Source organism: Gorilla gorilla, chromosome 16 (assembly GCF_029281585.2).
Source record: "Gorilla gorilla gorilla isolate KB3781 chromosome 16, NHGRI_mGorGor1-v2.1_pri, whole genome shotgun sequence".
In the NCBI taxonomy this organism is placed as follows: domain Eukaryota; kingdom Metazoa; phylum Chordata; class Mammalia; order Primates; family Hominidae; genus Gorilla; species Gorilla gorilla.
Genome location: NC_073240.2, coordinates 39,184,768 through 39,211,419, shown reverse-complemented (window position 1 = coordinate 39,211,419; position 26,652 = coordinate 39,184,768). Strand labels below are relative to the sequence as shown.

Here is a 26,652-nt window from a genome sequence, read left to right as displayed (position 1 = left end):
CATTTCAATGGAAAGGGTACATTCTGTTTTTTCAAAGAGATTTTAATTTGGGCCGAGTTTCAAATACAGTCATGCACCACATAATGACATTTTGGTCAGTGATAGACCTCATATATCACAGTGGTCCCTTAAGATTATAATGGAGCAGAAAAATTACTATTGCCTAGTGACAGAACAATTGTAACATTGTAGCACAACACATTACTCACTATGTCTGTGATTATACTGGTGTAAACAAACCTACTGAGCTGTAAAAAGTCTAGGTTATACACTTACGTACAGTACATAATACTTGCTAATAAGTATTACCGGTTTATGCACTTACTATACAATACTTTTTATCATTATTTTAGAGTGCATTCCTTCTACTTAGAAAAGTTAACTGTAAAACAGCCTCAGGCAAGTCCTCCAGAAGGTGACAGCTCCATGCATGTTATTGCCCCTAAAGACCTTCCAATAGGACAAGATGTGGAGTGGAAGACAGTGATATTAATGATCTTGACTCTATATAGACATAGGCCAATGTGTGTAATTGTACCTTAGTTTATAACAAAGATTTAAAAAATTAAACATTTTTAAAATAGAAAAAAGTTTATAGAATATGGCTATAAAGGAAATAACTGTTACAGCTATACAATGTGTGCTTTAAGCTAAGTGTCATAACAAAAGAGTAAAAGTTAAAAAAATTAAAAGCTTTTACAGTAAAATAAGGTAATTTATCATTGAAGAAAAAATTTAAGAAACTTAGTGTAATCTAAGTGTACAGTGTTTATAAAGTATGTAGGAGTATACAGTAATATTAGGCCTCCACATTCACTCACCACTCACAGTAATTTCTAATCTTGAAAGCTCTATTCATGGCTAAGTGCCCTATACAGGTGTAACATAAAAAAAAAAAATTCTATACCATATTTTTACCTTTTCTATGTTTAGATATGTTAAGATACACAAATACCATTATTACAATTGCCTACAGTACTGAGTATAATAACCTGCTGTATAGGTATGTAGCCTAGGAGCAGTAGGCTATACCAAATAGCCTAGGTGTGTAGCAGGCTATACCATCTAGGTTTGTGTAAGTACACACTGTGGTGCTCACACAATGACAAAATCACCTCATGACACATTTCTCAGAACATATCCCAGTCATTAAGTGATGCATGACTGTATTTAGAAAAGAGCTTGTCCAGGCTTCTGATGATTTTTCTTGTGCCTTCCTGCCTTTTAGCTAAGCTTTTCCTTATTCACATTTCTACTGCAAAATGTGACTGGAGAATAGAGAGGAAACATAAATGATCCACTTTACTCTTTGTTGATAGCTCTGACAAAAGGTTTAATGGAGAGGGAATTGCAACTCAGGCAGATTGAGAATTTCAAATTATCTGTAGCTGCAGATAATGTATGTGAAGAGCACTCTGGAAACCGTAAGCACAATGCCTTGTTAGCCAAAATTATTAGTAGAGATTTCAATTGCCTGTGGGTTCTCTGCTCCTTGCCACTGAACATAATTGAAGATTGTCCATAAATGTAACTGTCAGGTAGTGGGAAAAGAAAGAGCTATAGGTTATAATATTGCATTGTAGTCATGAGGATTTCTCTAAATATTTCATTTTAGCCACTAACACCTTCAAAGCCACCAGTAGTAGTGGACTGGGCTTCTGGAGTGTCTCCCAAACCTGATCCAAAAACCATTAGCAAACACGTCCAGAGGATGGTGGATGTAAGTACAGCTGTGTTCAGCACTCAAAAACTAGGCATTGCCTGGCTCAGTTTTGTATGTGGGGTAAAGGGAGAGGAAAGCACAATGGTGGAAATGTAAAGGCACGAAACTTGAACCACTTACTTCTCTTACTGTGGCTTTAGAACAATTCAAAAGTTACATTTTGACAACACACACTGGACTCATATGAAGGCAGTTGTGCCTCCTCTTCAAGACCTAGCAAAAGAGCATATGCTTAAAGGTTGTCAGTTGATTTAGGAGTGCAGAAGTATTGGGATACATTTGAGTATAGTAAAGGGTAATCAGGTAAACCTAAAACTGAAAACCTTTGTACTGCTTGATTCAATTGTCTGTGCTAATTGCTGAGGAAGGGGTATATATTCTCATACTTATGCATGTATCCTCGTGGACAACTCCCATGTAACAATAGAAAACTAAGAGCGTAACGGTGAGAAACAAGAGGATTAAGAGTGGGGACAGACCACTTCCAACTGGGCTGTTTGTAGAAGCTTCTCAAAGAAGGTACAACTGGAGCTGAGTGATGAAAAAAAGGGTAGAGTGAAAGGAGAACATCCCTCTGTGCAGTGAACTAGGAGTAGCCAGCGTGATAGTATAATTGACGTGCTAATGATTCAAAGTACGTGGCCACCCCCCACATGCGGCTACCAGCAAAGGCCTGAGATGTGACCTGCCACATCTTTGCCACAGCTAAAGGAGCAGGTTTCCCTGTTCCTCTCGTTCAGGTTGTTAAAAGGCTTTTATCCAACTGCCCCAGCTCTTTGTCATTTGACTAAAGGGAGAGAAGACCGGTTTCTCTTTAGTAATCACCAAAAAAACTCCTTTTTCACAGTCTGTCTTCAAGAACTATGATCATGACCAGGATGGATACATTTCTCAGGAAGAATTTGAAAAGATTGCTGCGAGTTTTCCATTTTCCTTCTGTGTGATGGACAAAGACAGGTGAGGGTTTGTACTTAGGAATATGTGGTTATGAGCCCATTGGTGAGAATAGGTTTATAGGTATGCCACTAGAAGAATTTGAAAACTCAGATATATTGCTGCTGTGATCACTTAAAGAACAGACCATGAAATATGCATTCTTTAAAAAATATCCTGGGCCTGGGCACAGTGGCTCACACCTGTAATCCCAACACTTTGGGAGGCCGAGGTGGGCAGATCACCTGAGCTCAGGAGTTCGAGACCAACCTGGCCAACACGGTGAAACCCTGTCTCTACTAAAAATACAAAAATTAGCCAGGTGTGGTGGTGGGTGCCTGTAATCCCAGCTACTCGGGAGGCTGAGGCAGGAGAATTGTTTGAACCCAGGAGGCGGAGGTTGCAGTGAGCCGAGATCATGCCACTGCACTCCAGCCTGGGCCACAAGAGCAAAAACCTGTCTCAAAAAAAAAAAAAACAAAAACTGAATTGAACATTCCATAAATCTGCCACTTTAGAAATAGTCAACTATAAATAAGAAAAATTTAGTCTTCCTTCTTGCTTTGTCATTACAGATTTTGGGAAACAACTAATACTTATTCATATTTTGCATATTTACTTTTCTCAAGGTTAAATAAATTCTATCTTGGTTCTCTATAGGAAACTAATCGTATGGTTAGTAGGTTCCAGTTAGGTACTGTCTAAAGTCAGAAACTGTAGCATAAGACATTTCCCTTCCTATACACATGTACATGTTACATTGTTTCTTTTTCAAGTCTTATAGATAGTGGTCAAGTTAGTTAGGGAAACCTAGTTTGGCCAAAGAATACCTCTGTGGAAATGAGTAATGCTGCCTTACCTACTTACCACATGTCATCTTGTATCCTTGTTAAGAGTAGGGCCCATGGAAGTAATCATGAGGTAGCACATACCATATTACCACTGAGGATAAAAAGAAAGGTGAGTTTCTAAGGCTAGAAGCCTCCCCTTGCTACCTGCCTCCATGCCCCTTATACTCACATCCTTGCCTTGGTCATTTGCCGGCAGGGAAGGCCTCATCAGCAGGGATGAGATCACAGCCTACTTCATGAGAGCCAGCTCAATCTATTCCAAGCTGGGCCTGGGCTTTCCTCACAACTTCCAAGAGACCACCTACCTGAAGCCCACTTTTTGTGACAACTGTGCTGGATTTGTAAGTTGTTCTTAGGGTGCTCCACGGCTGAATTTGGGGAAGAGTGTGGGATACTTTAAGACAGGCACAGACCTCACAATCCTTATAAACCCATCCCAGCTTGGAGCCCAGACAGACACCTAGAATAATCTAGAGCTCAAGCGTGTGGTTTTTACCTGCACTCATCATCTCTCGCTTCTTCCTGTTTTTTCTTTTCTATTGCAATGAGGCCTTAGATAAATGGTACCAGAAATGTGAATTAGGGATATACTTTTAAAGTATAATATTCATGTGCTGTTTCAAGTGTTATAACAAAGACATATGAGGTACCTTCTGTCTTTAGGAGATAACCTTGGCTATGCCCCTCCTCCTTTCCACTCCTGACCAATCGTTTCCCCCTAAACTCGGGTCCTGATGCAAGGCTCTATATCCATCTCAGTTTGGAGTCCTGAGGAACCTGTTTGCCCGATGATTCATCCATTTCTCGAGAATGTCTGGGTCATAAGGCTGCTAGTGAGGGCCAGGTGTGGTGGCTCATGCCTGTAATCCCAGCACTTTGGGAGGCCAAGGCGGGCAGATCACTTGAGGCCCGGAGTTCGAGACCAGCCCACCTAACATGGTGAAAACCCGTCTCTACTAAAAATACAAAAAAATTTAGCTAGGTGTGGTGGAACATGCCTGGTAGTCCCAGCTACTTGGGAAACTGAGACAGGAGAATTGCTTGAACCCAAGAGGTGGAGGTTGCAGTGAGCCGAGATTGTACCACTGCACTCCAGCCTGGGCGACTGGGCAAGACTGTCTCAAAAAAAACAAAAAACAAAAAAAACCTGCTTCTTGAGAAACTCTGATCAGCATAAACTCTTCTCATGGATTTAAGGTCAGAAGGGACAAGACATGAGAGATAAATGAGGTTTCCTTCCCACTTGAGCTAGAGAGTAGAATGAAGGAAAATAAAGGAATGTCACCTTGTAGCCTCACACCAGATGGATGAATGACATGTGGTGCATTCTGTCTCTTGTTTCATAGCTCTGGGGAGTGATCAAACAAGGATATCGATGTAAAGGTAAGACTCAATATTGTTGACATATTCCTGGTGTATCAGTCCATTCTCACACTGCTATAGAGAACTGCCTGAGACTGGGTAATTTATAAAGGAAAGAGGTTTAATTGACTCACAGTTCCACAGGGCTGGTGAGGCCTAAGGAAACTTACAATCATGGCAGAAGGGGAAGCAAACACATCCTTCTTCACATGGTGGCAGGAAGGAGAAGTGCTGAGCAAAAGGGGGAAAAGCCCTTATGAAGCCATCAGATCTCATGAGCAGTCACTCACTATCATGAGAACAACATGAGGGTAACCGCCCCCAGGATTCAGTTACCTCCCATCGGGTCCCTCCCATGACACATGGGGATTATGGGCACTACAAGGTGAGGTTTGGATGGGAACACAGAGCTAAACCATATCAGCTGGTCTTAGAGTCCTATCTCTAAAACGTTTTTTACCCATAGTAGTTGTCCATTTAGTCCACAACTTCTCAGCAGAGTTCAGAGTCTCATCCCCAGAGTGGTTTCCCTCGGACACCCCCGGTGAATGACCGCCACACCGAAGAGAGAAATGCCTGGTTGCACAGTTAGGCATTTTCTCTGTATAAAATCCTCTTTCTGTCATGGTTGGCCTAGAACAGGGATGGCAGGTAGGAGACGGTGCTCTCATATAATCATGGAAGGGTGGGTCCCCAGTGAAAAAGATAGAATCTCTTCTGCAACAGAAATGATTACTAAAGGCCCTTGTCAGCTTTCCTTTATCACTCAGGACATAACTGCCCTTCCTTGTGACTAGGAGAATTCAGGAGTGAATGAGAGGAAACCTTTTACTGCAAGGAAGAAAATAAGACCTAACAGCTGAGTGTTTCCGGAGGGTCTCCCTAGAGTAGGCAGAATGTATGGGATACCAGGACACCATCTCTTCCCTCCAAGATATCAGGATACTGCTTCTGATGCTGAGATTCACTGATAAGGGCTACATCAAGAGTGTGAGCTCTGGGCTTCACCAAGTGAGAAGAATGCTAGCTTCATTAGGAATGTTAAGTGTCTTAGCTCCAGAAGATAGAACAGACATGTGTGACAAGAAAGCACTGCATGAATTTGGTTGTGAGACACACTGGGGAAGAGAGAAAAGTGAAAGACTTCTTGACCCAGGATGTCTTGTCCACAGACTGCGGGATGAACTGCCACAAACAATGCAAAGATCTGGTTGTGTTTGAGTGCAAGAAGCGAGCCAAGAACCCAGTAGCTCCCACAGAGAACAACACTTCTGTGGGGCCAGTGTCCAACCTTTGCTCATTGGGAGCCAAAGATCTGCTCCATGGTAAGTAGGCACTGGGAACATTCATCTTGGAAAGTGAAGTAGGAAGGGAAAAGTTTTAGAGACGGAAAGATTACCTCATGACTCTATGTTTGAGTTTAAATGTAACCTCAACAGCTAGGCCAGGGCTGACCCCTCCCACAGTTTTGGATTTTAGCTCCATGCCTATGTCTTAGACTTAAGGTGTGAGAATAGCAGAGTCCTAGTTAGGCATAAAAATCAGCAGGTACTTATTGAGCACCTACACCAAGCACAGATACTGACTTCTGGCCAAGATAATGCCTCAAGTTAACAGTTAACTATCCCACCCTATCCCCAGCTCCAAACCCAAAACAGTGACTAGGGAGAATATGTATGTACATGCATATGTATATGTGTGTGTATATATAATGTAAATTAACATATATAGTATATAAATCACATTAAAAGGCATAGTGCATTCAAAACCAGATATCTCAAGGTTACACATGTACTAGAAACATACTGCAAGGAGTAGATGCTAAAGCTACTGGTCTGCTTGGCTGCATGTCTAGAAGCAGGTAGAGGCAGCTGCGAATTTGATTTCTGCATAGTAACAGAGACCACCTATGCATGAAAGGTGACTAGAACCAGACTTATTGCTTAAAACTGAGAAGGAAAAATCCAATGCTTAAAAAACTGTGACTGTCACTTAGCAGCAGGAAGCAGACTTAGCCACAGACAGAGTTCTACTAGCTGAGTGACTGTCTATGATAGCCCCAATTTTTCTCCAGGAGAGGAACCCCAAGCCATTAATTTAAGACCAGGTCCTAGTCTGAGGAACCCTGAGGGGCCAGGTAGCAGGTACTTGTCAAAATTCTAGAAACAGAAGGCTAAATGTAGAAAGGAAGGGTGGGGGGCAAAACTCCCACTCAAGTGGAGCTTGCAGATTAAAATTCCAAATCATACAAGGAAAATCCTAGGACTAAGACAAAACATTCAACATTCAAGAAATAAACTAGCAAATTCACTTATGTTAAAATGCAAACAACAGTACAATAAGGAAATGACTTTAAGTATGTTTGAGATGCCCCAGATCTAAAGTGCAAAGAAGCAGAATAGACTGTCTCTGTCTTCATGGAGTAGTTCTAGTTAGGGGGAAGATAATATACAAATATAGAGCAGTTTAGAAACAATGCAAGAGTATATGCTAAGAGCCAAACAGGTTGCAGTGACAGCAGATGACAGGAGGACATAGCAGAGAGATCGCTGTACTGGGGCTGTTGGGACTTTATGGAGAAGGTGGAATTTCAGCTAAGTCTTGAAGGAAGGGTAGAATTAAGTTATGGGAGGAGGACAGAGCACATTCCAGATAGGATGTACAGTAGGAGCAAAAGGCCAAGGGCAGAACAGCTTTAGTACTATTGAGATAGTGGGGGGAAAAAAAAAGTGTTAAGGCGATTTAGGTAAGAGATGAAGTAGAAAAATGAGACAGTCTAGAGAGTCTTAAATGACAGGTGCCTGTCTGTATGATAAAATGAGGAGCTATTTAAAAAAGGGTAACATGAAGGGCTTGTTGGGGAGGGTTGGGGCACAAGGCTTCATAGTGCTATACTAGGCCCTGATCTCTGGGCTGGCTGGTTAGCCAGCATGTCAAAACACTGATCACCTTGACTAACTAAAGAACATATAGGTCTTCAGCAAAAATCCAATGCTTTTTAGGTTAGTGCCAGTTTAATATAAGAAGCCATGTGACTTCTAAGTAGAACCAAAAAGGGAAATAAGAAATGAGTTTATTTATATAAAGCACTTAAAATCGGGCTTAACACGTATGTACCATATGTTAATATCATTACTCTTTTGAAATAAGCTCCCTAAAGTGGTAAGGCCACTATCGTTACAACAGATGCCTAGAGAAAAAGTCCATATAGTATACATTCTGCATTTAAAGCACTTCTAATGTTCAGTGGTAAAGATCCACATGCATTTGTTGATCAATTAGATCAAAGCTTAAGTGCTTCACTTCCATGTAAGAAATGCACATTCCTTTTTATCACATCAGCGAAGTAAAAATTTTCTGCTGTCTTCCTAAATCTTTCCCCTTACTATCTATCTAAACACAGGCTGACTTCAAACTTTTGGGGTGTTTTGTTCTTAGGGGGAAAAAATCCTCTTAGGGTCTTTTCTAAGAAAGAATATGCTAATCAACTAAGGATTTGATGTTCAACTTTTAATAGAAATCACAAACACCATTGTGAAAAATAGGCCTGTACCCTGTATTTCATTCATGCACTCTGTATTTTCAGAGTTACACATAACCTTAGGGCACCACAATTCTTACACATAACCTTAGGGCACCACAATTCTGTCACATAAAATGCAGATTTTCAAGTGGGAAAGACAGCAGAGAACAGCCTGAATCTGAGGCCTCAAAAAGGAATCCCTGAAGGGGCAGTTGTTAGCGATTTCTCCTCTCCAGGCCATCTCTCCTCTTTTCCAAACCCTGCCCCACACTGGTAAGATAAGTACTTTTCAGGAAGTAGACCAACAGGTAGGATAAACATACATGTATCATGGGCAACAAAATGAAAATTACTATATTATTATAAAGTTGCTAAAAGTCAAGGTCTATTTATAATGGCAAAAATGACTATTGGATATCATTCATTATTGGATATCATTCATTCTTAGTTATTTCCATCTCATTATTATCGGGGATGGTTTCTGCTTATCAAATCAAAATTTCCAGTGATTTCTTTTAGCCCATTACTATCTTTCTCAATCTCATCAACTTTCACTTTCTTGAAACTTGTACCTCTCCTAATTTCTGTTAACACTGTGGTCTCTCAGGACTCTTCCTGCAATTTTAAGGGCTTTCTGTTCTTACTGCTTTCTTCCTTTTGCTCCTCAAAGTGTATAGTGCCTGAATTTCTGTCCCAAGCTCCCTGTATGTCTAGGAATTCAACCTAAATAATGGAGGGGATTATATTCATAATTTGACAATTTAGGTTGGTAAAAAGAATATATAACTGTATTACAGAAAAGTTGGAAAATGGAGATATAAAAAATAATCACCCATAATACTCCTCCAAAAAAAAACAATGTAATTATTTTAGGGTGACCATAACAATTTAAATATTTGAGCACTTAAATAACTATGTAATTACAATTTTGAGCTTTATTGAATAAATATTAAATGTTAATTTAAATTATGTTCTCTTTGGCAAGAATTAAACTAAGATCTTTGTAAGATTTCTAGTTTTACAACTGGTTGATTCTGGTCAAATACTAATTAGAAAACTTTTTTGTTGTTTTTTAAAGCCATCTTGACTATACTAATCCAATGTCTTCAAAGTCAGACTATCCAATGTTTTAATCACTGCTGAGTCTTTCCAAAAAGTAAACTGAGATGATCTTCAGTTTATCTTAAAGCCTATCTATCACCCACCTCAAATACATCTGCTCTTACTCTACTTTTCCAGGAAATTACTCCTTATGGCTAACATTACTAGGCTAGATCCTGGGTAGTGGGTCTTAGTTAAAGAAAACCAGAGTAACTTACCTTTTTCCTCTCAGTATCAAACAGGGGCAATACATTTTAAGGTACATTTCCACAAAGCTAAAACTTCTTTCTCATGGTTAAGCTGTGCCCACTGTACAAACGGGTTCCCAGAGAGTACTTATCTGCTAGAGGGTGTCTGTATCAGGACTGAGACATGAATGCTGAGAGCTCCCAAATTCCAGGGTCCAAAAAAGTATTTATGGAGCATTTCTGTCTATATATTGTTCTTGTTCTCTTTATTTTACGAAACTCTGTGGCACTGAGGCAGGGGCTTCAACTTACCTCCAAAAACAGAAACCCTCTAAGCAACCTTTGTGCAAACAGAAGATGCTCTTTCTCAGGGTGGATGTAGCTTGACACCAGTGGCCATGTCTTGGCCAAAGCCCCTGGATTTTAGCCCTCACCACCTAAACTGGGTGCCTGAAAATGGGTCCTCTTTGAACATATGGAACTCCTGTAACAATAAGAAAGGTCTCATTGAAACTAATGTCTCAGTCTTGAGTCTCTGCTTTCCTGAGCTAGAGTACTAGCATGTCCTGTATCTTCCTACAGCACCTGAGGAAGGACCTTTTACATTCCCTAATGGGGAGGCTGTGGAACATGGTGAGGAGAGTAAGGATCGGACCATCATGCTGATGGGAGTGTCCTCACAGAAGATTTCTCTTCGGCTGAAGAGGGCTGTTGCCCACAAGGCCACCCAGACTGAATCACAGCCTTGGATTGGCAGTGAGGGCCCGTCAGGTCCCTTTGTGCTGTCTTCCCCAAGGAAGACAGCCCAGGATACTCTATATGTGCTTCCCAGTCCCACCTCTCCATGTCCTAGCCCAGTCTTGGTCAGAAAGCGGGCTTTTGTCAAGTGGGAGAATAAAGACTCCCTCATAAAATCAAAGGAGGAGCTCCGTCACCTCAGACTGCCTACCTACCAAGAACTGGAACAGGTACCTTCCTTTTCATTTTCCTTTTTTTCAGACTATCTTAGAGAAGTGGGGCCAAACCAGGAAAGAGCATGTGGACTGAAGATTCAGATCAGGCTGATTACAAGCAGTCTAAAACAAAAAAGGAGGAGGGGAGAAACAGGGAGGGAGAGAGGGAGGGAAGGAAGAAAGGATGGATTGATTCCAGCTTTCTCACAACCCACTGGGGGCCTTGGTTCACATTACACAAGTCGCACAGGCTATACAGGGCTCCCTATCACCACACAGGTGGTGGCATTTCAGAGTGCTGGTGCCAGTGCCCAAAGCCCTGTTTACTAGGCTCACAGAGAAAAACCACAGTATCTACTGGTTAGCTTTACTGTGCTGATACCACTCCTTTTCTAGATGGAACTAAAATGAACTTGCCTAAATCCTCCTTCCATAGAGGTCTCTTTAACATGTTCATCAGGGTTATGGTTTAGGATCATCATGGTTACCTAAGCATCTTCCTAAGAGAAGTTAGTGATCTTAGTCCTGTAGCAACAACAAGAGAAAGGTGAGTGTATTGTGGCTCACCATAGAAAACGCCTCCCTCCTAAATATAAATGAAGAGAATCTTTTCTAACACATCAGGGAATACGCTGATCTTTTACACGTATTAGAATAGTGAAAGCAACAGTAGCAGGCAAACACACAGTGGAATATAATATAGAGCAATATAATCTATAAAATGTTAACAATCATGACAAGAGGAGCTGCTTTTCAATGTTAGGCTCACAATGTCCTAATTATCAGGTACCTAACAGAGACAATGGAAAAGACAAAATAAAGTTTACCAAGGAAAGGAGAACAAGAGTTTGGAAACATGGTGCCAAGGTTTGAGAGAAGGAAAACAATGACATTAAAAACAGGAAAATAGGGCTGGGCGTGGCGGCTCATGCCCCCAGCACTTTGGGAGGCAGAGGTGGGTGGATCACTTGAGGTCAGGAGTTCGAGAGCAGCCTGGCCAACGTGGTGAAACCCCATCTCTACTAAAAATACAAAAATTAGCTGGGCATGATGGCAGGTGCCTGTAATCCCAGCTACTCAGGAGGCTGAGGCAGGAGAATCACTTGAACCCGGGAGGTGGAGGTTGCAGTGAGCTGAGACCAAGCCACGGCACTCTAGCCTAGGCATAGGCAACGGACTCCATCTTAAAAAAAAAAAAAAAAAAGGCCCGGCGCGGTGGCTCACGCCTGTTATCCTAGCACTTTGGGAGGCCAAGGTGGGCGGATCACGAGGTCAGGAGATCAAGACCATCCTGGCTAACACGGTGAAACCCCATCTGTACTAAAAATATAAAAAATTAGCCAGGCGTGGTAGTGGGCGCCTGTAGTCCCAGCTGCTTGGGAGGCTGAGGCAGGAGGATGGCATGAACCTGGGAGGCAGAGCTTGCAGTGAGCCGAAATGGCACCACTGCACTCCAGCCTGGGCAACTGAGTGAGACTCCATCTCAAAAAAAAAAAAAAAAAAAAAAAAAAAAAAAAAAAAGCGGGTGGGGAGGAGGGAGTAGGAGACAGGAACAGCAGAAGGAAAAAGAGCCAACTGTCAAGATACTCAATTCTGAAGGTTCAATCGTTACTACTTTTTGTTACGAGTAGAGTACACAACTCACAGGGCTGGCTCAATAGGTTACCTATAATTGGTAAGAACCTATAAATGGTAAGAAACTACTGTCCCATGGCATAGTAGTTTCTTAATTATAGATAACTAAGCCATTTTAGAGACAGGGAAGCAAGGATACATTAATATCAACACTACTATTCACTTTATTAGAGGAGGAGGAATGCCTTTCTGGCTTTTCCCAAAAACATCAAGGTTTGCATTGTGTTTTTGGAGACCTGTCAGTGCAAACACAAAACCAATATCCAGCTAGTAGAATTCCTTATATAATTCTACATTCTACAGACTGAAAAACTGTCCACGAGGGCTTCAGGATTCCCTGCATTGTCCTCAATGCTCTACCTTCCCTGTCAGACCCCCAGAAACTGAATTAGAGAAACATCTGAAGAAACAAGTTAGATAACGTATGTGGAACTCTTGATTTGATGCTTGGTACAAAGAACATAATATTAAGAGAAACATGAAAAAAGAACAACAGATTTTCTGGATGAATGGTACTCTCTTGCTCAGAGTTATTGTTAAGATGTGCTGTAAAAACCAAGTCAATGAGAAGGTGGCAAAACGTGGGTTAAACAAACCCCTTCCTCTTTAGGGATAGAAACTGCCAAATGCAACTTCTAAAAACGATGAAAGAAACCTCGAAAAATGAACTCAGTAGAATAGAAAGAACGTTGGTCTTGGAGACAAAGATTTGTGTTTTCAGTCCCAGACATTTCTTACACCAGCTGTTAAACTCTACAGCCTATTTGGTCCTTGTGAAATACAGGGCTGGGATTCCATGTTCTGAAAGGTTTGCCTCAAATCTTGACATTTTACATGCTGATGAAAAGGAAAAATGTGGTTGGCAACAATGCTTTAAGAAGTGGCTCACAGAAAGATTAGAATTCCTACTCAGCAACATCAGAGCCAGTAAACCCTCTCACCATTTTGACCACCGTCTCTCTTTACTTTTTAGGCTTGTCAGATAGACCTAAGGTCCAGAATTCACTGTGTGTATTTTAGAGGAACAATTATGTGTCCCACTTTCCCATTAAGTATAATCCTTACAATGACTAGTCTATGTGTAATTCAACAGTCCTATCCATAATAACTAGTCAAATCAGTATTTACAATATATAACGTATATTAATAAGAATAAATATTATGTATTAAGTATAATGCACCACTGAACCAGCATGGGACAAAAGAATAAGCAAATAAAAGCTTTTATGTTTAGATATACCAAGGCTCAACTCTGCAGTTTTATACTATATGGCAACATTTGCCTTTATAAGATTGAGGTATACAACCTATTTTCAGGGTGTTTGTGTAGGTTAAGGCATTCCATTATGTCACACAGCACAGGCACATAGCAAGTGCTCAATATTATATGGCAGCTGAGACAGCTATGTAGATAATTCAGATTGAGAAACAACCCAGTGTATCCCAAATTACCCAGACACTGTCTATATATAATATTCTCTTGGAGTAATCAGTATAGACATAAGAACACTGGACTCAAAATCAGAAGACTGGAAATCAACTGTTGGCTCTATAATGATACCACTACAAATTAGATCACTAAATCTCAGCTTAGGGGTGGAGTGAAATTCTTAACATCATCAAAAAGTTAAATTTGTTTTCAATAATTTGTGGGGGGAAAACTTAGATAAAATTAACTAACACCTTGCATTACAGAATTCTCAGTCATGCTTTCATGGCTCAGACCTGACCAGAGACTCTGTTTCTGCCAAGTTGAGATCTCCCGCGAGAAAACATCCAAAAGTTTTGTAATTATCTGCCTATTGCTCGGAAATGGTTTATTCTGCCTGCTAACCACTCACAAACTTTGATATGATAACAAAGACTAACTGCTGCTTACAAATGCTTGTTTGATATTTAACTTGCTATTTTCTATTCAGGGCAAAATAACTATCTTGAAAATAGTTGTTAATTCTCAGCCACAGTGAATAGGAAATGCCAATCAAAAGTAGCTCTCAATTTGTAATTCATTTGCTATTCATTGCTGCTTTATTAACATACCTCATTCTCCTTTCCCTTTAGGAAATAAATACTCTGAAAGCAGATAATGATGCCCTAAAGATCCAACTGAAATATGCACAGAAGAAAATAGAATCCCTGCAGCTTGAAAAAAGCAATCATGTCTTAGCTCAAATGGAGCAGGGTGACTGTTCTTAGCCCAGAAACTAAGTAGCACAATCTGTAGATGAGTATAGTGATCTCATTTCCTAAACTGTAATGCACAGACCTGAGGAACTTTACACTGACTAGCTTTAAAACAGTACTTTAAAAGGAAAAGCCTGTTACTGTTTATTTACCTAAAAGATTCCTAATGTGCAGCACTGTTTTCTCTTTCAGTTAGTTGACTCAAAGGGGGAAAACTAAAGAATGCAAAACTTTTGCTATTCATACCACTGATGTTCATCAAAAGTATGCGATCTAAAACATGACTATCATTTCCTGACAATGGGGCATCTCAGTGGCCTGCCTGGCTGATTCTTCCTTAAAACTAAAATCTCCGGAAAATGTATTTGCTTCTTACCCTGTGTTTTCTGCAAACTGACTTACTTTGTTCCAGCCAAAGCTTGCTAATAATAGAAAACTACCCATATTCCAAAAGTAGATTTCCTCTGTATCCCAGCATACTTTGTGAACCTGGGTCCTTCTTCACTACCTCAGATCTAATCAATTAGTCCATGTACCCTCCTTCCTCACTACAGTCATAACACATGAGCATATCTACCTAGAAGCCAATTTCTACTGATGTAGCCACAACTTTTTAGAGGCCTATTGAACATGATGTTATCCAATTGCAGGTCAACTTATAGTTGTAGCCTTACAACTTACAGGCATCATAAAATAAGTAATCAAATTAGGTACCTGGAAACATAGCTATTACCATCTCATATTACTGTCTAATTAAACATAACGCAAACATGTTTGTCCTTATATATTCTACAGTGGATAGAATTAGGAATTGATGGCTTTGAAAAAAAAAAGTCTATGAAGAGTCTGTTTAACTCTTCATGTTCCATCTTTATCTTCTGAAGTAAACTATTTTGAAAGTTCTCTTTTTGAAATGAATTTGTGCTTAACTGTCTTCACTATTAATACTATTTAGAAATAAGCTAATTGGATCAGTGGCTTAAATAATAGCTGACTGTGTGTACATATGTATATAATATGTATATACAATATCAGGCATGCATGTGGCTTGGAATTTTGTTTCCTCCATAAAATGTGGAAGTGAATTAAACAAGTTTTAGTCATTTATACAAAGTCACAAATATAAAGTTCAGTTTGTCACAAGATTAAATTGCTCACAAGGTAAAATTGTACTGTTTGGCAAAATCACAAGTAACAATCCTGTGAGTTTTCTATTATGAAGGTTAATAATAAATGGGCTCATTTAGTTGCCTGGGCACCTATTCACAAATTCATTTGTCAGCCTCTTTTTAGTTCTCTTAAAAAAAAAAAAAATCATATGATCATTTTCCTTTTTGGGGGTACTTAGCTTCCATGCCTATAAAGTCTGGTAGCAGACTGACTTGAAATTCATAAACAAGTTGTCCAATTGCCAAGAATATGTTAACAATTAAAAGTTCCAAACCTAAAGCCAATAGCACCAAGTCTTCATAAGAATACAAAGTATACATACAGTATTGCTTACCTGGAGGATTCAGATCATTTAGGAATTCTCTTTGATGAAAGACCAGTTCCCATTTGAGTTCCTCCTTGCACTGAGTTTTAGTGATACAGAACTAGCTTGTAGTTAGTGTTTCATTACATTATAAAGAATCGTTTGACACACATATTTACCCTTTTCCAAATTTAAACTCAGAAATACCCAAAGCAGGTCTGCTTAAGCCCACTACCTGGCATATAAACTTATAGTAACACTTTGTTACTTTCTTTTTAATAAGACAAGCATGAGTTAGGACAAACTCTAAAAATTCATATTCTTCACTATTCTTCTTTTCCTTTGATATAGACCAAAGATGGTATACTCTAATTTTTTAAAACAGTAGTGGAACACAATTTTTTTCATTCTTCCTCCTCTCCATTCAAAGTAAAGATCCCCAGTTAGTTTTTATATAAATAAACTATAGGGATTCAAAAGGTGTCACAGTCCCCTTAATTAGTCAAATTAGCAATGGCTAAACAGTATCAAGTACTGCAGAATTTATCACTGAAATGGATAAGAGGAAATAGTTTCATCACAGGTTTTTACAGTCCAGCAAGGGCCAAAGAGGTATAGTATACAAGTTAATAGTATTTGTGTTGAGCAACATGGGGCTAGTGGGATCACAGAAATCTGGAAAAAAAAAAAAAAGGTTTTGGCTTATCAAGCCTAGTGTAAATTTCTGCATCTCACACGACTTTAGTTTGGCCAGGTATTTATCTGCCAAAACAAGGATCTTGTTGTATTAACAGCAGGGTCACTTCTCATTTTCTTTGCTGACTTACCTTTTTACTGACCGTTGTGAATTTCTGTCTCAAAATGTATAATATAGAAATGCAAGAAAAAAACAAATGTACAGATTGTAAAGTTTTTTGATACCTAATGTAAGTTTTCTTTGTGTAATATTTATATGATAAAAGACATTAGGATCCCTACAACACAAATGTCTTGTGTTTCTTCTGCTTCGTGACCACGTAAAATAAACACTTTACCTGAATTTTTCCTATATTCCACAGCTAAGACCACTGCCCTAATCTATTAATCAAATTGAGTTTTCCTGGAAGGAAAGGCAAAGCAGCTATTCAGTTTAAAATTTTCTACATCTTTTTACAACACGAAGAAGTAACACTACAGAAATATTCAATCTCTTTCCATCTTATTCATAACTTACAGTGGTCCCCAAATATTAAGTCTATAAATACTTAACATTAAAGGAGACAGACTTGAGGTTGTCCCTTCTCTGTGGCTTTTAATTCCACAGTTTCATCTAAGCAAACTAGCACATAAAGAAGAAATCCTTTGAAGCTATGGGTAAAATTGGTAACGACAGCTCAATCCAGGTTACAGACCTACTCAGGGCAATTTATTTGTGGTCATGATTATTTAGAATGATCAGACATAGCCACAATTTTCCCTTAATCCCCAGCTAATTTTTGTTTAACCACACCAATGAAGAGAGAGGAAAAATTTCAGTCACTCAAATTCCTCTGTGGAATGCATTCTGGAACATTTAGATGGGGGTGTATTTATCATTTGGGCAATTCATAACACTTCATACAAAGTAATAAAGTCACACTGACAGCCTGATCCTGAAGGCAAGATTAAACTGCCTGCTCACCTTCCCCAGTTTTCATCCCCACATTTCTCTAACCTGTGCTCCTTCCAAGGTATAGATAGTATCACTGCTCAGGACATTTTTCTGGTCACAAATTTTTTTTAGGTTGTCATGCCTCCTCTTGTCACAGATACAGGTAATAAGATGTTTTTTATTTAAAATGTTTTCCTTTTTCTGTTTAATGAGGCAAGGTTTCCCTGATCTGCAAAACAAAAGTAAGTTCAAAGAAAACCCTTGTTTCCCTTTTGATGTGTGCTTATGAGTAACAGTGTGGTGATTATGTTATAGACAGAATACATGCTCTTTATACGGTCCAGAGGAAAGATGACTACTTTAGGCAGAAACTCCCAGTAAGATCATGTCTATATTTGCTATTAGGTACCAGGCTGGACAAAAAGAGAAGAAAAAAGGGGAAGGACAATGAGGTAATTAAAAAATGAAATTGAGAACCAGGCAAAAAAGAATGAAAAGGAGCTATCAAAAAAAGTGTTAGATTTTAGGAAGCAGTGGAGTGCCATTCATCATACTCCATGTCGTATTGCAATCAATTTATAAAACATTTTCACACGATGGCCTTTCCCATTAAGGCCCCAAATTTCCTTCCTGCTATTCCAGATACTGCTCAGCAAATTGTTCTACAAAAGAAATTTTTACTGAACAAAGATTATCAGGAAAATCCCACCTTACAGGAAAGAGTAAAATATTAAGAGTCTACCTGATTCAGCTTTTCATTCAATTAAGGTTTATAGGAATGTGTACATAGGAGTGGTTTCAGCTCCAACACGATTCCAGGAGCAAGTGCTAAACTTTGATAGGAAATAAGTGATTGTAGTGAATAACCCAAGCAGCACTCCTATAAAGGTACAAAGAAATCTTATGGAAAATCTAATGAAACTGATAAACTATTGTTTCTGCCATATTTACCATAAACCTTTAGTGGTAAAAAAGTTGAAAGTAGTTGTAAATCTCCTTCATCAGCAACTAATGCTACCAAAAAAGAAATGAGGCAGAAATGTAAAGGTTTTAAAGAAGATTTTTAAACAACTCTTGAAATAATTTACTCAAGTAGTTTTTTTCTTAAAAGTTTTTAAAAATTATTTTTCAGAGTTCATAGCTACTGATAAAGGTATTTTCTTAATTATGGAAAGCCTTTTTTCAGCTATCACAAATGAAATTACATCTTTTCATTAAATATAAACACACAAAAAATAAATTTACAAATAACCAAAAAATTTTATATTTTCCTACCTTGAACACATTTCTTCAAAGGGTTAGCTTGAAAAATACATGTCTAAGATTACAGAATATTCAATAGTTACTTTTAGGGTTTTAACATTATTTTAGATTTTACCACAGAGTTTACCAAAAAAATAACAACAAAAAAACCTGCTAAACATCAAATACCACTTGTCCACTGGGAACAATTCAGCTTTCTATCAGTTGAGTTGGTTAGATCACACTAAGTTGTTATGTATAGGTATTGACCAGAAGCCTACAATGAGATACAGATTTTACACTGAGATTGAAAAAATTTATGGTACCAGCTCTTTTTCTCTTAACTTTCTACACTAAGAGAAAAATACATTACCTGGCCTACATCTTAAAGCATTCAAAATAGGCCCTCTGTAAGTTTTTAACAAATTGTATTTGTACTTAGGTCTTTAAGAAACAACCTGAGATGATGGTAAGTGTCTCATTCCTCATTTGACAAATGAGGACAAATCACTCCTTGAGAACTAAGGTCATTTCAATCCATAGCACCCCTGACCTAGTGCCATGATTCAAATTCACAACTCTTGATAGCTAAGACTTTGATGCTCCAACTAGCAAATCACATATAGCCATTCCCTAACTTTGTGTTTCCAAAATCTAGCTGTGAATCAGAATTACCACAGGATGCCTTAGCCCTACCCTTGATCTACTGAAGCAGGAAATTACTGCCTTAATTCTGTGTGATACAGGTCAGCCTGCCTTTTAATATTTGGATATCTAAAGTGAGAGCATAAATGATGAAGAGACCAGTTTATAGCACTATTTCTCACACCGTCATGTAAAGTTGGTATGTGTCTTTGCTCCATTAAAGTATTTCTGACCTCAATCTTAAACTTTGCTTTGTCAAACAAAATCATGCTGATTTCAAATCCAATTAGAAAATAAGTATGTACAGTAAAAAGTAAACTTGGGCTTCAATTAATGAAACTTTAACAGAAACATGGCTAGAGAGGAATCGCCTCCTATAAGAGAAAAAAATGATTCACAACAACTGCCTACTAAATACAACTGGAAGTGCCTTTCCCTATTTTGTAAAATCGAATGAAAAACCCACAAAACACATCCACAGCAATACAGGTGAGGCAAGGGTCTATATTCCTTTCTATTACAGGTGGGGTCTTTTATATGTCTCAAACCTGAACAAAATACAGGTAACAATCTAAATTCAATCATGACAATAAAATACTTTCCATTTTCCAAGTCTGATGGTAATAAATATTTACATTTTAAAAAATAATTTTTGTTCTTTTTTTTGTTTTTTAAAAAGACACAACATGCTCAAGGGTACATAGAATATGGAAAAAGTCATCACTTCATTTGAGAGATCAACTGGTAATAAAAAACAATGTTCTTACATATTAACCAATTCAAGAATGGTATCACCAGGGAGTCTAACATGGTGTTTACTTCAAAGATGATATTCAAGTATGTTATTTAGAATACTATTTCTAATGTATCTATAAAGAAGCAAGCACTGCTATCTAATTTTTATAGTTTTTAGTATCTTCTATATCCACCTCCTCCACCAGCACCACCACCACCACCACCTCCTCCATATGGATCTCCATAGCCTCTTCCACCATAGCCCCCTCTTCCACCATAGCCCCCTCTTCCACCATAATCTCCCCTGCCTTGGAAACCTCCTCTACCACCTCCTCCTCCTCCCCCCCACCCTCCTCCCCCTCCCCCACCACCTCCCCAACCTCCTCCTCCACCCCCCCAGCCACCTCTCCCACCCCCACCCCCACCACCTCCTCTACCACCACCTCCACCACCACCACCCCAACCACCCCTTCCACCGCCGCCTTCTTGTCTCTTTTGCCAAGGGGGCATTTCTGGAGGTGGTGGTTCAATTTCATTCGGCCGGCCTCCCCTGTCAGGCACCCTTCCCATCAGCACCTGTGTGAAGAAACATTTTCTTTTAGTTCCTAATATTTCAAAAAAGTTTACATAAAAGTTTCAAGTGATGTTGTTTCTAATAAACAGAAGCCAATATTTAAGGACATGAAAGTACCAGACATGGCAGAACAAATTAATATTAAAAATATTAAGTGTGGAAGGATAAGGAGAAATCTGTTAAAGGATACAAAATCACGGCTAGACAGAAGTAATAAATTCTAGTGTTCTATACCATTGTATGATGACTGTAGTTAATATATAGTTTCAAATAGCTACAAGGAGGATATTGAATGTTTCCAACACAAAGAGATGATAAATGTTTGAGAGGGATATGCCAATTACCCCGTCTGATCACTATACATTGTATGTATCAAAACATCACTATGTACCTCACACATATGTACAATTATTGTGTTTCAATTTAAAAAATAATTTTTTACTTCTGTTTACCAAGTCTGAAGAAAAAAATGAATTGTTTTAAAAAGGAAATATGAAAAAATATAAAATGTGTGCTACATGACAAATTCCTTAGAATATATATATATATATATATTTTTTTTTTTTTTTTTGAGACGGAGTCTTGCTCTGTTGCCCAGGCTGGAGTGCAGTGGCGTGATCTCAGCTCACTGCAAGCTCTGCCTCCTGGGTTCACGCCATTCTCCTGCCTCAGCCTCCCAAGTAGCTGGGACTACAGGCGCCCGCCACCACGCCCAGCTAATTTTTTGTATTTTTAGTGGAGACAGGGTTTCACCGTGTTAGCCAGGATGGTCTTGATCTCCTGACCTCATGATCCGCCCGCCTCGGCCTCCCAAAGTGCTGGGATTACAGGCATGAGCCACCACACCCAGCCTAGAATATATTATTTTTAAACAATCTGAGAGAGCATTTCTGAAACTTAAAGGCTTAATTTTTTTCTCACTTAAATTTGTTTAGCAAATTCTGTAACAAATGTAGTACCCATTTCACTAAGAAGTTCTTTTAGGAAAACATTTTTTATATATATAACGACATACCTTACATTCATTAACTTAATATCCATTTATACAATAACAACTCTGGACTTTCCATTGCCATTGATTTGGTAATTGATTATCCAATAAAAGATTATATTCCTAAGCACATTTCATTTCAAAAATGTATGAAGTACATATAACATGGGACCTTAATGAGGTCAGAGATTGATATAAAAACTATAATTCCAGGTATCACTGCAAAGAGAGAGAAGGATTCTCAATGAACTGCTTCTTTTAAGAAACTTAAGCTCACTTACTTTCAGTGATGATACTAGTACCATATTATTAAAAGGAAAACACAGTTGATATAATTCCTTTACTATGCTTTATAATCCTTTCAAAAATAAACTAGGGAAGAGTTTAAGTATCCAACCTTCTACAAAAAGTAGCAGCTTTATATGCCATGAGCAGAGGAAAGATAGCAATAAGAAGGGTGTCATCTGCTCACCACAGACAAGGGGAAGCCAATAGCTTCCTGCTACCGCCTTTCAGGAAAGAAAGTAAAAAAGCAACTGCCTCAACCAAAATGACCAATTCATTATACACTTCCATTGATCCTCCAATCACAACCAAGTTTAGGATTTATGTCACAAATGAAAGATAAAAAGTGCAATATCCTCAAAGTGAGACAAGGTTCTAAGTATGCAACATTCTTTTAAAGATGGCAATGATGTCCTAACTACCAAATCCAAAAAACAGCCTTTCTTGGTTATTATTCTCACTGGTCTCTCTACCAAACATGGTATGTTGGTGGGCATATGGAGATGCCAGAACTGATCATAAGACTATCCTCAAATAATGAGACCATAAATTATAAACTCAGAAGAGATGGCCAATGTTATTTACAGAAATAGAACTCTTGATCCAGCAAGACTAAATTATAACCCAATGCAAGATGTTAGGTAATATATTTAAAGAGAGAACACTTTCAGAAGATACGATTGAGCCACAGTGGAAGCACAGAGGCAAACACTGGTGATGCCTAACTTAGCAATAATTAGCAAAATGACTTTAAAAACAACCATCCCTCTGAAAAGATATTTTATCTCAAGTTACACTGAGTGAGAAGCGATGCTTTAAAATTATCCAAATCCCTTATTTCTGATTTTTTGCTCTTTTGTAATAAAGTTTGCCATGGAGTGCTCTACCTAAATGAAGAGGACATGACAGTTAAGCTGACATAAACATACTAAATTAGTTTATTGTTATTGCTGTTGTAAAGTGAAAAATTCAGACTCCTTGAGCTTGTTTAAACAGACTACTGTCAGAGAAATGGATGTATACTCCAAATCAGGAAACAGAAGCTCAAAGAGGTTCAGTAGCTTGCTCAGGGTCATTTCTGTAAGTAAATGACAGAGCCAGGATGGGAACCCAGATTGGTCTGACTCTAAAGCACAAACTCTTCTTCCCCTTACACCAAGGATATAACGAATCTGTCAGTACTTGAAACAATTCCGAAAGATTCTTACTGACAAAAAATGATTACTTTTTAGAAAGATGGAAGATAATTCTTGCTAAAGCTTTGACAAAAACAATTCATAATTCCTCTAATTCAGAAAATACTTTGATTTATGAATATACAAATTCAAGTGAACATACACACATACACAAAAATAACATAACTAAGCCTAGACTGAACCCCCCTGCCACTCTTTTTTCTAAACATTTACCAGGACATGAAAGAAAAATAGACTAAAATCTGTAAAAACATTAAGTAAGATATTATCAATTCATTTTCCACTGTACTGAAAGAAACACCAACCTTATTAATGGCACATGCGGTCTTCTCCCGGCTGGTGCCACTACTTGTCCTAATGATCTTGGATAGATCTTCACGAGCAGCAAGTAGATGTGCCATTGTAATCGTTGTCTTGGGTGACAAAGCATAACGCTTAGGCTGATAAATTCTTGCTATATCATCTGTTTTTACCTAAATGACAAGAGTTAAGGAAAAAAGGAACAAAAGTACATTTTAATGAAAGAGCAAAAACAATCATAATCTTTAGAAATAAAGAAAAGGAGATAATGCATAAGCAAGGAGTTAGAAAAGAGCAAAAACACCCAAATATCTGAGAATTTATGAATAATTTAGAACAAATAAAATAGACCAACAGGTGTTAAAAATATGTAACTACCAGCAACAACTCGCTAAAAAATAATAACAAAAAAATTTCCATACATATTAACAAAAAATACCTAAAAAATAGTTTTACCAAAACCACATACAGGACATTTAAAAGGGAAACATCAGTAAATCTTGCAAAAACAAAAGGAAAACTTGTATAAATGGTAAGAAATAGCAAGTTTCTGTATGGGAACATTAAGTATTATTGTCAGTTTTCCCCCAAATTAACTCATAATCCTATATAAATAGTTTTTGAGAGAATGAAAAAAAAACTAAAGTTAAATCCAGAAACTCAATATGTAAGAATAACTAAAAGCATTTTGAAATATAATCCTACCAAATACTAATATGCTATAATACAAAATTATCATCATCTTATCAGTTAACATTTAATGAGAACTTATTAAATGTGCCAGGATGCTGTTCACTTAGTAAGGCATTATTTCTTTAATCCTCAAAAATATCCTTTTAGAGTGGTTGGTTTTTATTATCCCCTTTTGCAGATGGAAAAAAAAAATGAGGCATAGAAAGCTTAAGTTAGTTTCCCCAAAATATAGAGAGAATCCTAGCTCTGCCCACTTAGTAACAAAGGTCTACCTGACCCCCAAGCACAGGTCTAGTATAGATAACAGTTTGCTATCCTACCTCCATCTAATTAACTAGAACTTGGGAGAAAAAAACATAGATTGATGAAACAGTATATTGAGACTCAGAGCCTCATAAATCTATGAATGCAATAAATGATAAAGGAGTCATCACAGATCAACGAGAAAAGGAAAGGATTATCTTTTAAATGGTGCTGGAATGACCTCGTGGCTATCTGTAATAATAACAATAATACAGCACACCATATAACAAAGGGAATTCCAAAGAGAACAAAAAGTTAACTGTTTGAGGTTTAATTTTCAATTTAAAAACAACTACATTATAAAAATTAAAATTTCTGTACTTCTAAAGATATAAAACAACATCTAATGACAACTGGGGAAAATATTTTCAACAAATAATTCAACCAGCAAACTTCCTTTCTATATAAAGAGCTCAAACACAAAAAGAAAACAGAATTCTATGGGAAAAAAAAATGACAAGACATATAAATAGAAGTTAAAAAAAGGAAATTCAAATGACTAATAAGCTTATGAAAACAGTTCAACTTTGTCAATAATAAGAACAGACAAAACAAGTTAGTCTTTTTAACATCAAGTTAGCAATAAAGAGGCTAAAGTGAGACAACATTTCATTTACCTTACTGGTAGGAGTTTAAATTCATATAAACTTAAGTGGAAAACAATTTGGCCATGGGAAACGAGAGCATTAAGAGACAAAACCTTTGACACAGTAAATTTCCTTTAAGGAATCCACCATAAAATTTTACTCTGAAATTTATATATAAAAATTATACACAGAAACATGCCTGGTATTGTTAATATAGAAAAAAATGTATAAAATAAGAGAAGTAAATTATTGAATCACTAAATGATAAAATATAATGCAGCCATAAGAAGGATACTGAAAGAAATTTAGTACTGTTACATGCTATGATATGAATAAACCTTGGAAACATTATGCTAAATCAAAGCCACATGCAGAAGCCACATATTGTATGATTCCATTTATATGAAATGTCCAGATAGGCAAATCCATGGAAACGTAAAGTATATTATAGTAATGGTTGCCAGGGCATGGAGGTAGGGAGTATTGAGAATGACTGCTGAGAGGTAGCTATGTCATTTTGGGATGATGGAAGTGTTGTGGAATTACATATAGGGTTACACAACACAGTGAACAGACTAAAAACCACTGAATTGTACACTTTAAAATGGTATATTTTGGCCAGGCACAGTGGCTCACTCCTGTAATCTCAGTACTTTGGGAGGCTGAAGTGGGAGGATTACTTGAGGCCAGGAGTTTGAGACCAGCCTGGGCAACATGGCAAAACCCTGTCTCTATAAAAAATAAAACAAAATTTTTAATTAGCCAGGTGTGGTGGCACACGTCTAGGAGGGAAACATCAGTAAATCTTGCAAAAACAAAAGGAAAACTTGTATAAATGGTAAGAAATAGCAAGTTTCTGTATGGGAACGTTAAGTATTATTGTCAGTTTTCCCCCAAATTAACTTATAATCCTATATAAATAGTTTTTGAGAGAATGAAAAAAAAACTACAGTGGGAGCGAAGGCCACAGTGGGAGGATCACTTGACCCTCCAGTGAGTTGCAGTGAGCTATGATGATGGCACTGCACTCCAGCCTGGGCAACAACAAGACTACAACTCAAAAATAAAAATAAAATGGTAAATTTTATGTTAATTATATTTCAAAAAAATTAAAAGTTAATTTTAAAAAGGGTACTAAAATAGAGTTTTTAGAGATATTGGAAAATGGTTACAATACATTTAGTGAAAAAGCAAGCTATAAAATTACATTCACAATATTATCTCAATACTAGTAAAACAGTGAAGAAAAGAAACTACATAACCTTTCTAATAAATGACTATAATCTGTTTGAAGGGCAACTCTGGAGTATGCATCAACAGCCTTAAAATCATTTCCCTTAATCAAATAGTTCACTTTTAGGAATACATCATGGACATGAACAAAAATTTAGCTGTCAAGGATTTTATTACAGGGTCAAAGAGGCAAAATTAGAGAAAACCTCAGTGTCTATCAATACAGTATATATATGCATATAATAAAATACTGTGCAAAGATTTAAACTGCTGTAGAACAAAGTTGATGACAGTCACTCAACAATATCAGA

General features: G+C 37.8%; 2 protein-coding genes and 1 long non-coding RNA gene across 3 annotated transcripts in view; 1 reads left to right on the top strand and 2 right to left on the bottom strand.

Annotated features, from left to right (window-relative positions):
* The window catches only part of RASGRP1 (RAS guanyl releasing protein 1), a 79,190-nt gene extending 59,994 nt beyond the window's left edge, over positions 1-19,196 (top strand). The window contains exons 11-17 of the mRNA XM_031002428.3: positions 1,616-1,720; positions 2,571-2,680; positions 3,704-3,848; positions 4,854-4,890; positions 6,042-6,194; positions 10,264-10,649; positions 14,331-19,196. Coding sequence (XP_030858288.1) covers positions 1,616-1,720; positions 2,571-2,680; positions 3,704-3,848; positions 4,854-4,890; positions 6,042-6,194; positions 10,264-10,649; positions 14,331-14,465 — 1,071 coding nt within the window. The 3' untranslated portion in view covers positions 14,466-19,196. The remainder of the gene's footprint in view (positions 1-1,615; positions 1,721-2,570; positions 2,681-3,703; positions 3,849-4,853; positions 4,891-6,041; positions 6,195-10,263; positions 10,650-14,330) is intronic.
* Positions 25-2,577, bottom strand: LOC129527083 (uncharacterized). The gene is made up of 2 exons (XR_008671982.2): positions 1,844-2,577; positions 25-1,531 (listed from the first exon to the last, which is right to left on the bottom strand). It is a non-coding gene; the product is annotated as an uncharacterized lncRNA (long non-coding RNA).
* Positions 18,794-26,652, bottom strand: part of FAM98B (family with sequence similarity 98 member B) — a 32,643-nt gene continuing 24,784 nt past the window's right edge. Inside the window, exons 7-8 of the mRNA XM_031002466.3 lie at positions 23,531-23,698; positions 18,794-20,755 (exon numbers count right to left, since the gene is read on the bottom strand). Of these exons, the coding sequence (XP_030858326.2) occupies positions 20,354-20,755; positions 23,531-23,698 (570 nt within the window). The 3' untranslated portion in view covers positions 18,794-20,353. The remainder of the gene's footprint in view (positions 20,756-23,530; positions 23,699-26,652) is intronic.